General features: G+C 42.2%; 3 protein-coding genes across 4 annotated transcripts in view; 1 reads left to right on the forward strand and 2 right to left on the reverse strand.

The window, feature by feature from the left end:
* Window positions 1–13,500, reverse strand: part of LOC122420579 (zinc finger protein 420-like) — a 114,802-nt gene that overhangs the window by 4,055 nt on the left and 97,247 nt on the right. The gene's annotated exons all lie outside the window — the stretch shown is intronic.
* On the reverse strand, window positions 331–8,796 carry LOC122420684 (zinc finger protein 677-like). 2 transcript variants are annotated; one of them, XM_043436079.1, is made up of 4 exons: window positions 8,665–8,796; window positions 5,389–5,453; window positions 2,543–2,696; window positions 331–587 (listed from the first exon to the last, which is right to left on the reverse strand). In XM_043436079.1, the coding sequence occupies exons 2-4, from the start codon at window positions 5,401–5,403 to the stop codon at window positions 340–342; spliced, it is 417 nt and encodes a 138-aa protein (XP_043292014.1). In that variant the 5' UTR covers window positions 5,404–5,453; window positions 8,665–8,796; the 3' UTR covers window positions 331–339. The 2 variants fall into 2 exon arrangements, with proteins under 2 accessions (XP_043292014.1, XP_043292015.1); XM_043436080.1 differs by lacking the exon at window positions 8,665–8,796 and adding an exon at window positions 8,264–8,654.
* LOC122420690 (60S acidic ribosomal protein P1-like) lies at window positions 11,188–11,714 on the forward strand. The gene has a single exon (XM_043436088.1). The coding sequence runs from the start codon at window positions 11,317–11,319 to the stop codon at window positions 11,653–11,655; it is 339 nt and encodes a 112-aa protein (XP_043292023.1). The 5' UTR covers window positions 11,188–11,316; the 3' UTR covers window positions 11,656–11,714.

Genomic DNA, 13,500 nt, shown 5'->3' on the forward strand with positions numbered 1-13,500 from the left:
AAGATTTTTCTTCAGTGTGTGTTCTCCTGTGTTGTGTGGGTAACACGGTAGTTTCCACAGTCAGAGGAATTCTATGAAGTGGGGAAACTGAGAAACCATTGCTGACTGACTTCTCAACTTGAGTGCCTCTATACATTTTCTCCTCAGTTGTAAATCTCTGCAGTTCAGCCACCTGTGCCGGCAGCCTTGCTCCAGTTCTATTGTCTAAACACTTTATATCTTTGTTTCCAGCAATGTTCATGTTATTTTTCACTGTTAACCAACTTCTTAGGAATGACTTGTCATGCATGAAATATTCATATGTATTACTTCTTACAGAAACACTCTGAGGAAAATTAATTAAGGATTTATTATACTGATTTCTCTCTGACTGAGATTTTTGTTATGGGTCAAAAGCAAGTCTTTGTCATTTCTTGCATCACATCCCCACTCACTCTCACTCTTCTGCATATTTTCACAGACTTCTTCGAGGTCAAAATCCTTGATGCCATGGTTTTCATTTCCGTATAATTCTCCTACATTAGTGTTCTCTCTTGGTGATAATTTGTTAATTCCAAATCCAGCAGAAAGGATTCCTATAAGATCATCTGGAAAATAAATATATTGAATTACATAATTATACAAAAAATGTGTTTAATAACATGTGGCAATATAAGAAAAAAAAATTTTAAGTCTAGATTTCACAATGGGTTTCCCAGGTGGTGCTAGTGGTAAAAAAAACCCACCTGCCAATGCAGGAGACATAAGTGATGTGGGTTTGATCACTGGGTCAGGAAGATCCCCTGGAGGAGGGCTTGTCAACTCATTCCAGTATGCTCGCCTGGAGAATCCCACGGGCGGAGGAGCCCGGTGGGCTATAGTTCACAGAGTTGCAAAAAAGTCAGACACAACTGATGCAACTTAGCAGGCAAGCATGCACTCAACCCATGATAAATCTAGCAGGTTAAGTTAGTAAATAACCACAATTATACCAAATAACAGTTTCTGGCATTCTAAAGGATTCTTCCATAAAAACAGAAGAAAAGATATATATTCCAGAAGGAATACATTATAGGAAAATTGAAATATATCTTAAGAATTACTGAAGCTTGTCTATCCCCTGAGAAGTTCTCTCAAGAATATAAAATGTGAAAGGGAAAGAATAAAATAGTCCTAGGGTCAGGCCAACAGAGAACTTGATACGTATTAACTGAAAACCAAGAGAGATCAAGGCGAAAGATGACTCCTGAGAGAGCCATCTCAGTCCCTCTCAAACCAAAGCACCGAAATGGTCAGCGGCGTCAGAAAATAGAATGTTGTAGGTCATAACAAAGCCCTTCCTCAGCTCTGAATGAGCCACAGCATCACAGTAGAATGGAGTTTAAACTTTTTTTAAAAAAATATTTATTTATTTTATTTATTTATTTGGCTGTTCCCGGCCTTAGCTGCAGCATGTGGGATCAAGTTCCCTGACCAGGGATTGAACCCTGGCCCCCTGCATTGGGAGCACAGAGTCTTAGCCGCTAGACCACCAGGGAAGTCCCGAGTTTAAACTTTTATATATTTGAATAAGAAAGTGACAAGTTTGAGAGTATGGGATGGATCTCCTTTGAGATCTGATAACAAACTGTTATTTTTCTACAGATAATTCCCATTTAAGGAGAATTTCCCAAGCAATATTTAATGGAGCAGTTTACCCTGTGCCCACTTGAGCTCTGATCTGTATTCACATCTCAATTATTCATACTTGTCTGATGTCCCCTATTTTCACTTTGCCTTCCAAAGTCCAGGGCTCTTTCCCTTGCTCTAAGATGAAAATAACATTCAGCTTAGAAGAGATTTCAATTCATAAAGTAAAACGGGACACAACATGCTAGGCTATTACAGAACACATGCCCAGTGCTTTGTTCAGCTAAGAAAGAAAATTATAGATGGGTCTAGAAATGTATCATAAAAATTAGTCAACTGACTGCCTCCTGAAGTTTAGATTAAGTAGAATCAGGAAAATCCACTGCAGAAAGGATAGGCTACCCACTCCAGTATTCATGGGCTTCCTTGGTGGCTCAGATGGTAAAGAATCTGCCTGCAATGTGGGAGACCAGGGTTCGATCCCTGGGCTGGGGAGACCCCCTGGAGGAGGGGATGGCAACCCACTTCAGTTTCCTTGCCTGGGAAATCCCATGGGGTCGCAAAGAGTCAGACACAACTGAGCCACTGCGCACAGCACAGCATGGCGTGCAGGTCACCTAATTACCTTTTAAGAACTACTGAATCAAAAACACAAGGGTGCAAGCACAGAGTGAGATGTTTTTAAAAAATGTGCTGCAAGGCTTTCTGACTACTAATATTCTGCAACCACCACTGATCAAGCACGAATGCCCAACTTCTGAAGAAATGAGAAGTTATAGAGTGATAAGCCATGTCATGAAGCCTTTTCATTCTGAATCCAAACAGCTTCAATCACTGTCTTTAGAACAGGGATTTGAAACTTTCACAAGCATGCCAGGGTGTCCCAAGTTTGAGACTCAGAAGGGAAAACTCAAAGATACACAGAACTAGTTACCAACGTCCGGAGAGAAGTTATCCTCACCCAGGGAGACCAGGTTCCTGTAGGTATCCAGCATCACGTCCCTATACAGGGCCCTCTGAGAAGGGGCCAGGCATTCCCATTCCTCCTGAGAAAATTCGATGGTCACATCCCTGAATGTAAATAGTCCCTGAAAGGAAAGCACATTTCACCAAGTGGACAAGGAGCAAGCTCCGAGTCTGATACAAAATTACAGAAACAAACGTGTGTAAGGATTGACTTGGCTGGAGCAAATGTCCTGACTGATTCATAAGATAATTTGGAGGAAGTTACTTTTCTCAAATTTTTTTCAACTGAGGTGAAATTCATGTAACACATGTAACATGAATTATTTTACATGTAAAATACATGTAACATGTATTTTAAGGTACCAATCAGTGAGTGGCATTTAGTACCCTCACCATGTTGAACAAACACTTGCCTAAACATTTTATCATTGCTAAAAGAAATTTACCCATTTAACAATCTCTTCCCATTCCTCTTTGCCCTCTATCCCTGTATACCACAATGCTTACTGTCATTATGCATTTACCTACTTGTGATATTTTCATATAAATGCAATGGTATGAAATGTGAGCTTTTCTGTGTGGCTTCTTCCACTTACAATGGTTTTTTCAGTTCATCCATGATGTGGCATCAGTACTACACTCCTAAAGTATTCCTTTTTCAGGGCTGAATAATATTTAATTCTATGACTACAACACATTTTATGTATCCACTCATCCCCTGATGGCCATTTAGTTTGTTACCACTTCTTTCTAGCTTTTAACAGTTCTGCTGGAACTTCCATGTACAAGTATGTGTGTGAATACCTATATTCAACTTTTTTTTTTTTGCCTGCACCTTGTGGTATGTGGGATCTTAAATTTTACTTCCCCATTCAGGGATTGAACCTCTGCTCCTTACAAGGAAGTGCAGAGTCTTAACCACTGGACCACCAGGGAAAACCCTTTATTAATATTTTCTATTTGTTTAAACACAGTTCTCCCACTTTCTTCTAGTTGTTTGTCCATGGCTCCCCGTAGCTCTCTAAGAATGTTTAAGATGGTTGATTTAAAATATTTACTTAGTACTTGCAACTTCTGTTCTTCCTTAGAAACACCACCATTAATGCAGTAATCATGCTTAAGCTCTGGTGAAGGAAATGGCAACCCACTCCAGTATTCTTGCCTGGAGAATCCCATGGATAGAGGAGCCTGGCAGGCTACAGTCCACGGAATCGCAAAAGAGTTGAACACAACTTAGGGACTATACAACTACAAAAACAACAATAACATGCTTAAGCTGCCCAATCTGCACAAATCCTTAGGCATCTGTACTGAAGCTGGCCCGCTCAAAAGCAGCCACTGTGAAATCTTTTATTAACAGTAACAAATGTGAAACCCTTGTGTCTTCATGAAGAAAATAATCCAATGAGGATGTAAAAAGGAAAATCACCTCTATGTTTACTAAAGTGAAAATAACTCCAACATGTATGGCATGTGAATACTTAAATTTGCAGAATAAATACCATAAGAAAACACTTACTGAAAAATATTTTCTAAAGCCACATTACAATATAATATGCATTTTTATTAAGATTTGGGCTGAGAACAAAGAGTTGTTCCTGATGGAGACAGTAAGTTACACTGGAAGATATGACAGAGAAAGGGTTATTTTACTTAAGTCTCTAACCTGCATCACTATGTGGAGTTGAATCACAAGTGTATATACGTGAGATGTCTAATATAAAAAAATACAGCACTATTTGTTATGGTGATCTGTGATCTCTGATGTTAATACTATAACTTGCTGAAGGCTCAGATGGTGGTTAGCATTTTTTTTTTTTTAGCAATACACAACACTGAATAACTATAGTGGTAGAATCAGATCGTGGCTCCAGGCTTTCCGATGGCAGAAAGTTCTGCTCCTATGTCTTGGCTGAATTACAACCATTTTAACTGAAAACACCTGCTACATTAGAGTCCCTACTAGAATACCTGGGTCTTTGGGCGATGAATGTGATATGAATGATTTATAGAGCATTTCCTGTTAGGCAATTAAGTTGATTCCATTTTTTACAACTAATTATGTACTAAAATACGACTTCCCAGGTGGTGCTAGTGGTAAAGAACCCACCTGCCAATGCAGGAGACGTAAGGGACTTGGGTTCAATCCCTGGATTGGGAAGATTCCCTGGAGAAAGAAATGGCAACCCACTCCAGTATTCTTGCCTGTAGAATTACATGGACAGAGAAGCCTGGCAGCTACAGTCCACGGGGTTGCAAAGAGCTGAACACAACTGAAGCGACTTGGCACAGCGGCTAAAGCACCCTGTCTACATCCTGTTCCTATTTTGGAACTTCCCATTTTAAAGTACTGATATTCTGGAGTCAAACACAATGATTCACTTAACTTCAAATGCATTCAAAAGCATGTTTCCCCATATCAGTCTTCCTTTCAGACTTCTTCAGGTATTTGTGAGCACTGGAACATCACTTATATGCAGTCTCTTTGACCCTGGTTTATATGGCGCTGAAAGGGCACACAGAACGGTTCTCTACCCCACCTCACTGACACCACAGAACCTACTCCCACCTCCAGTCCACGTGAGAACAAAACCTTTCACAGGAGGATCGCCTAAAAGGACCCTCTTCCCAAGTTCCGGGTCACTGGGTCACAGTGAGGAAGAATCTGCAGGGAGATGAGAGGAGACCCAGGGAAGGCCCTGTGTGTGATTAAATATTTTAGGCAGGAAACTTCATGGACAGAGAAGTTTAACAAGTCCAAATCATGTCATTTTAGGAAACAGTTAAGAGATCAACAAAGAATATGACTTTTACCTGGGAAAGGGCCATCCCTTCTTTCTTTCCTCTTCCTCTGAGCTTCTTTCTCAGGTAAGATTATTCTGTGTGACCAAAAAAATACATCTTTTAATGTTTAGAGTCAACAAACCTCCCTCCCTTGCCCCAAGTACCCACACAGGGAGAAACTTCCTATGGGGGAAAGAAGGCTCCCAGTGACTGGAGGCTTCAGAGACAATAAACTCCTATCAGGAGACCAATATGTGAGTTTTCAGCCTTTTCTTCTGTTGGTATTCCCACTCTGCTGCAACCGCACTGTCCTTTGACCACGTGGTATTCAGCCAAAGGAAATGATCTCTTCCTGGTTCCTGGCTCCTCCCTGGGCAGCCAGCATCCAAGCACTGGTTGACGTAAAATAAGATGCTCATCCATCCAACAATCTGGGCTTCCTTGGTGGCTCAAACAGTAAAGAATCTGCGGGCAATGCAGAAGACCCAGGTTTGATCCCTGGGTCAGGAAGATCCCCTGGAGGAGGGCATGGCAACCCACTCTAGTATTCTTGCCTATTTAACTTTTTGTTCATAATCTCTGCCTTAAATAAAATACAATTTGCATTTCTTTACAACAAACATCATAAACCAATAAATACTGTGTTTTTTTGCACTCAGTTACAGTGCTCCAATGTTTATGTAAAGGTTGTAATTCAACAATTATTTAAAAAGTTGTCTCAGGACCTTTGGCTCAGTTCTGCTTTCTTATACTTTGTTAAAGGTTCTTCCTAAAATTTGGCCCAAAGTCCAAAACATAATATTCTACTGAAGACATGGAAGACCAACCATTTGCTTTTATATTATTGGCATCAGATGTTGCATTTATTCCATTCTAAAGTCACATTAAAAAAAAAAAAAATAAAGTCACATTAGGGCTTCCCTGGTGGCTCAGTGGTAAAGAATCTGCCTGTCAATACAGAAGAAGTGGGTTCCATCCCTGGGTCAGGAAGATCCCCTGGAGAAGGAAATGGCATCCCATCCCAGCATTCTTGTCTGGAGAATCCCATGGACAGAGGAGCCTGGTGGGCTACCGTCCTTGGGGTCACAGAGTCAGACATGACTGAGCAACTGAACAAAAACAACAAAGTTATTTTAATTTTTTTTTCTATTTTGTTGAAATATAATTAATGTACAATACTATGTTAGTTTTGAGTATACTATGGAGTGATTTGACATTTTCAAACATTATGAAATGATCATGATAAGAAAAAAAGACTTCATGTTATGATACAGAGATAAACACAAGCTAAGAGAAAGTTATGTCTTTATCTCTGGGCCTATGCCCTCTGCCCTTTTCTTAAGTTTTTCAAAATTGTTGGAAGACTGCGGCACATTTCAAATTCTCATTGTAATTGGCCACTCATCCCAGGAAACCACCAGATGCAAACACAAGACCAACTCTGAAAATCATTTCTCTCAGGGGATCTCATTTGCTCAGACTCAGAAAACCGGGTCTACTTTACCTTCTCTACATTACAGGTGGTGCATGTGTCTCACAGGGGAAGGGATTTACCAAGTTACTTTGAAGAAGTTTGAGTTGAGTGAGCAGAACTGAGTGTAAGTGGTGGCCTGTATAGGTTGAAGTAGAAAGAGTCTGTCCTATTTGCAGATTACCTTATTTATTTCTGAGCGAGAGAGGCTTCTTTTTTGGGGCTTAATGAAAGACATTTAATTCCTCTACTCTAGAAAAAAACAGAACTAAAAATGCAAGCCACATCAATCCAGCCCATCCTTCAACATCTGCAGAAAAAGGATGAGGGAGACGAGCAAGGAACATCTATTCAATTCTTAGCTGGAGACTTCAGCTCAGAGCTCACTAATTTAGCAGATCATTCAAGGGAATAATACAGCTGTTAAATATAAAAGTAACTGGTGAATCTAGGTTTTGACTGTTAAAAGATTATCAACACCCGTAACCACAGGCCTAGTGAAATACTGTAAAGTTATTTACCAGACATCAAAGAAGAGCTTCAAGTTAGGATATAAAGCACATAAATCTCATATTGTGGACAATCAAATTTAGAGGAAAAATAATCTGGAAATTTAAAGGAGAGGAAAGCAGTACTGTTAACAATGGCCATTTTAGTGGGCTTCCCTGGTGGTCTAGTGTTTGGGAGTCTGCCTGCCAGTGCTGGGGGTAGGGGTTTAATCTATGGTCCAGGAGGATCCCACATGCCTCAGGGCACCTAAGCTGGTGCCCACGACTACTGAGACCACGTGCTGCAACTACTGAAGCCCCCAAGCTCTAAAGCCTGTGCTCTGCAACAAGAAAAGCCACTGCAATGAGAAGTCCAGTGCACCACAAGTAAGAGTAGCCCCTGCTTGCCAAAACTGGAGAAATCCCTTGCAAGCAAGGAAGACCCAGCACAGCCAAAAATAAAAATAAATAAGTTAACTTTAAAAATAGTCATTTAAAAAAAAAAGCACCACGTGGTGAAAGAAATTCTTCCTCCATTTCTTGGAGGAGGACCTAGAAATGACTGAGTTAAGCCTCTGCCTTCTGGTTGAATAAGGACTGCAAATAGAATTACCATCTGATTCCAACACCTGGTTTTGCAACTCTCCTCTCTTCTGCATAATTTACACAGGTCAACAAATTTAATAAAAATTAGGTTATAGAGCCACAAATTACTACTTCAGAACTTAACAGTCCATATCCAATCTACTCAATATTCACCTAGGTTTGGTTACTCCCGCTTTCTCTACCACTGTGTGCTTTTTTTCTCTGTATGTCTCCCTGGATCCTTCTGTTTCTCTCGTCTCCTCTGTCCATTTCTGCGCTTCTTCCTCTTTTCTGTGCATCATTTTGTTTCCTTCTCTTTCTATTCCTCCTCCCACAGACTGGCCTCGCCCTGTTGCAATACCTGACGTTCTTCCTGCACAATACTTCTGATGCCTCACTAGTTGCAGAAACTTCTGCCTCAGCAGTCCCTTTCCGCTCTCCTTGGAGGTCAAGGGTGATCCATCCTCCAGGATTGAGGACTTGTCAGAACGAAATCGGGCCGAGGAGGGTGAGGTCGGGTAGGGAGCCGGGAGTCGGAGAGAGGTTTGATAAAGGCATTCAGAGCAGGAAAACAGCGCTGCAGGAGGTCAGCGTCTATACGGACCGAAGGCAGAAACTTGGGGCCGGTGCCTGCCTCAGAGCGATTTTAGCAGGAACCGGGCCCAGACTCCTGGGACCGAAAGTCTTCAGGTGACGCCGCGACAGGCGAAATGAGAGGACTCAGAGCAAGAGCGACGACCGCGTTCAGGGGTTTTAACTTACTGGGAGGCGCTCCGAAACCCCGGTGGGGGGACGCGATGTCCGAAGGACGCATAACGCGGTCACCAGTGAAACCAAGACTTTCTCTTCCGAGTGTACCCGTTGTTCCGCGGAAATCACTTCCGGGTCTTCAGGGAACTGCGCGTGCTCATCGGGGCGGGGCGGGGCCTGGGCCTCCGGGGGCGGGGCTATAGCTTTCGGGTGGATGGAGGGGGCGTCTATGCCTAGGCTCCGCCTGTGGGCTTCGGTCTGGACCTCGAACCGGCCCGTGGGAGTTTCTGGTCTGTTCCTCTTCCCTCTGGACAGGTTTCTCTACTTTGGATCCTCTGCACTTGTCTGCTGTCCTTTGAAGCCAGGCCTCGGTGCAGAATTAGAGATGCGCAGGCCACTTCTATTAGAAGCTGAAAGTTGAGAAACATGGACAGAGAAACGTGATGAGCTGCAGTCCATGGGGTCGCACAGAGTCGGACACTACTGAGCGACTAACACTTTCACTCCCACCCACCCCCGCATCCACTTACGTGGAAAGAGCCAGCAGATGAAGAAGCTGGATCCTCTGAGCAGCGAGGATGCAGGAGCCCTGGACCTGGGACGGGGCTTGGCGCTGTGGGCGGGGTTGGATCCCGGAACTTGAGACCTCAGGCAGTTACACCTTTTTGAAAGTGAAAGTGAAGTTGCTCAGTCGTCTCCGACTCTTTGCGATCCCACGAACTGTAGCTGGCCAGGTTCCACTGTCCATGGGGATTCTCCAGGCAAGGGTACTGGAGTGGGTTGCCATTTCCTTGTCCAGCGGATTTTCCCCACCCAGGGATCGAACCCGGGTCCCCTGCATTGCACGCAGACTCTTTACCCTCTGAGCCACCAGGATTATTTATTTTAAATTTATTTATTTGTTTTTGACTGTGCTGGGTCTTCCTTGCTCCTTGGGCTTTTCAGTAGTTTCCTTGTGTGGGCTTCTCCTTGCGGTGGCTTCTGTTGTTGCCAAGCCTGCGATCTAGACCTTTCTGGCTTCAGTAGTGGTGGTGCAGGGGCTTAGCTGCTCTGTGTCATGTGGAACCCTCCCTGATCAGGGATTGAACCCTTGTCCCCTGCATTGGAAGGCAGATTCTTAACCACTGGACCATCAAGGAAGTCCCACAGCTTTTTATTTACTTAACCAAAAGCTTGAGTTTTAGAGCGGGTGAGGAAACTGGTAGTGTGACAAGAAATGCAAAATTGTGCACGTGGGGAATGTGCAATTTTATACTCACTTCCCTCCTGGGCTTCCCAGGTGGCTCAGCTGGTAAAGAATCCGCCTGCAATGTGGGAGACCTGGGTTCGATCTCTGGGTTGGGAAGATCCCCTGGAGAAGGGAAAGGCTACCCACTCCAGTATTCTGGCCATGGAGAATTCTGTATAGTCCACGGGGTCGCAACGAGTCGAACACGACTGAACGACATTCACTTCACTTTCCCTCCAGAGCATAATTTAAACTTCTGTTTCCCATTCACTTGGAGGCATCAGAGACTAATTGAGGAAAAATTTCAACCCTAAATGTGTCGTTGTCCAAGGGATGCCTTTGGAGATTGTGTGCAAGAAGTAGGCTATAGTCAGGCGCTTGAGAAAGAAGCTTGAGGAAGGAATTCAACTATATCTACATATATGTAGTATAAATTCTTTTTCTTTGACCTGTATCAGGCTATTGGATTTGAAGAATAAGACCATTTCGATAGAAATTTCCACTTCCCAAATATCAACTATTAGCGTTATCTTCACTGTAGATTTTGCAGCTTATTAACTTTCCTTATGCACTTTGGCATATTTCTGGATGATTTATCAGTTGAGAATGAACATATCTCCTTTGTCCAAGGCTCTGGTGCAAAACTTCAAAAACCTTTGGGATTTCCACTAACTGAACACAGTGCTCTACACCAGAAACTGATACAACATTGTAAATCAACTAGCCTTCAATTAAAAAAAACAACAACAAACCACTATTGGAGTTTCCTGAATGACAGACGTGTTTTTGTTTTTATATTAATAAGGCAACTTTGAGTAGGGGTTCCATACAAAATTTTGGAATAGGAGCTTGGACCCCAGAAAAACCAACCAGGTAATGAGAGAATTGGAATATTACACAGTGGTGAAGCTCAATGAACTAGAGGTACATGTGTAAGAAGAAAATCTTCTCAAAAACAATTGGGAGAAAAGTCAGGATACAAAATTAGATAGCATAATGACATGTATGTAAACATTTTGCACTCACAGAAAATAATATTTAGTGTTAAAAGTATGTATATATGTGTTAGAATTTCTAAAAATGCTTGGCAAAGACAAACATCAAGTTATAGTTGTATATCAGATACATATGTGATCAAATGAAAATGCAAATGAAAAGTAAACAGGAAATAAATTTCTCTTCTGGTCTTGTGGATGAGACCTGCCAGGTCAATTCCCATGGACACCCATGATTAGATCTCGTGTGATTGCATTATATTGGATGTCAGAGGGAATGAAAAGCCCAATGACTCAAGAAGCCATCTTGAGCCTTTCCTCCGCTGCCGCTAAGGTGCTCAGTTCTTCCGAGGAAGCTAAGGCCGTTTTGGGGTGAGGCCCTCACTTCATCCGGCGACTAGCACCGCGCCCGGCAGCCCCCACCTAGCACTCGCCCGCACCATGGCCTCCGTCTCGGAGCTCGCTTGCATCTACTCTGCCCTCATTCTGCATGAGGTGACGGTCACGGAGGATAAGATCAATGCCCTCATTAAAGCAGCCGGTGTAAATGTCGAGCCTTTCTGGCCAGGTTTGTTTGCAAAGGCTTTGGCCAATGTCAACATCGGGAGCCTCATCTGCAGTGTGGGGGCTGGTGGACCTGCCCCAGCAGCTGGTGCTGCACCAGCAGGAGGTCCTGCCCCAGCCCCCACTGCTGCCCCAGCTGAGGAGAAGAAAGTAGAAGCAAAGAAAGAAGAATCTGAAGAGTCTGATGATGACATGGGCTTTGGTCTTTTTGACTAAACCTCTTTAGTAACACATTCAATAAAAAGCTGAGCTGTTAAAAAAAAAAAAAAAAAAGGCATCTTGAGACCAAAGCAAGGAGGCAAGGATCTTTATGTAATCAATGAATCAGTTTATTGTAGGGTGACTGACTCCAAGAGCCTGATCTATATCAGGGTGACAGTGATAAGATCTGGAAATTTTCACAGCTGCCCTCCACACTGCCTCAGAGCCATTCTGATAACTCTACAGTTAACCTAGGCTATCTGGGTAAATGCTTGGAAGCAGAATACATTTTCGTAAAATTTATGAATGGATTCTGTCTCTTCTAGGATCTTCACATCAGGAGAGGGAACAGATAAAGCATCCATTTGTTCACATGGGACTAATTCAGTAGCATCTCTGTTCTCCTGTTTTGACAGATGTTTACTGATGCAACTTTCATGAAAGTTTTGGGTTTTGTGGTATATTGGTAGTGCTCAAAAGTTTTGTTTTGTGAACACTCCATGGCTTGTGAAACTGTGACCTCATTTCAGATGGAATCTAAAATTTTAATCTAAAGAATGAATGCTATAAATACAGTTTGCAGAATATCTTAAATATTTACCCATGAAAATAAAAAATTTTATATCACCAAAAACAGACCTATGTGGCATATTTATAGAATTAAGTTGTCTCTAAAACAGAGGGCTTCCCTGGTGGTGAAGAACCTGCTTGCCAATGCAGGAGATGCAAGAGATGTGGGTTTCATCCCTGGGTTAGGAAGATCCCCTGGAAGAGAGCAGGGCAAACCACTTCAGGGTTCTTGCCTGGAGAAGCCCATGGACAGAGGAGCCTGGCAGGCTGCAGACCACAGGGTCACAAAGAGTCGGACTCGGCTGAAGTGGCTTAGCACACACGCATGCCCCAAAGCTGGAAGGAACCCAAATGTCCAACAAATGGTGGATAGATAAACGACAACTAGTCAATCTGTAATACTGAATGGCAGTCAGCAATGAAAAATAATAAACTCTTACTCTGTGCAAAAACATGACTGAATACCAAAGGCATTATGCTGAGTGACAGAAACATACAAAGGGATAGTATTCAGCCTTCAAAAGAAAGGAAATCTTGTCACATGGATGCACCTTGAGGACATTATGCTGAGCAAACTATGCCAGTCACAATAGCACAAGTATCATATGCTTTCACTTACTGAAATATCTAGAATAGTCAAATTCATAGTTAGAGAAATAGTAGGATGGTAGTTACCAGGGACTGAGGGGAGGGAGACCCAGAGAGTAATTTAATGGGTACAGAGTTTCAACTTTTCAAGGTGAAGAAAGTTCTGGAGCTCTGTTGCCTAACAATGTGGATATATTTGAGCTCTGTGAATGTGTGTGCATGTCTCTGTGTTATATTTTTTTTATTGCCATTGTACTTATAGTTAACTTCCATCATCATGGTGGTGGTTTAGTCAGTAAGTTGTGTCTGACTCTTGCAGTCCCCAGGCTCCTCTGTCCATGGGATTTCCCGGGCAGAAATACTTGAGTAGGTTGCCATTTCCTTCCCCCAAAACATTACTGTTTACTTTGTCACTAAGTGATATGGAAATAAGATGACAAAGGCTAAAATAGATTTCTGAAACTTTAATTTCATTTTTGTTACATAAAAATTATATACATTTATATGCTGAGACTACATGATCCTCGTGTAAAATGCAAATTAAAACTATATGGAATTAAATACAATAATATATAAAGCAATACAATATATATATGAGATTTAATGTCCTCTATGAAACCATGGCAATTTGAAATCTATGAAGTAGGAGAAAATCTAAAAGTAGGTACATAAGAATAAATACACAAGGTCAAGAAACCTTTT

The sequence above is a fragment of the Cervus canadensis genome, chromosome 18, assembly GCF_019320065.1.
Source record: "Cervus canadensis isolate Bull #8, Minnesota chromosome 18, ASM1932006v1, whole genome shotgun sequence".
Taxonomy (NCBI): domain Eukaryota; kingdom Metazoa; phylum Chordata; class Mammalia; order Artiodactyla; family Cervidae; genus Cervus; species Cervus canadensis.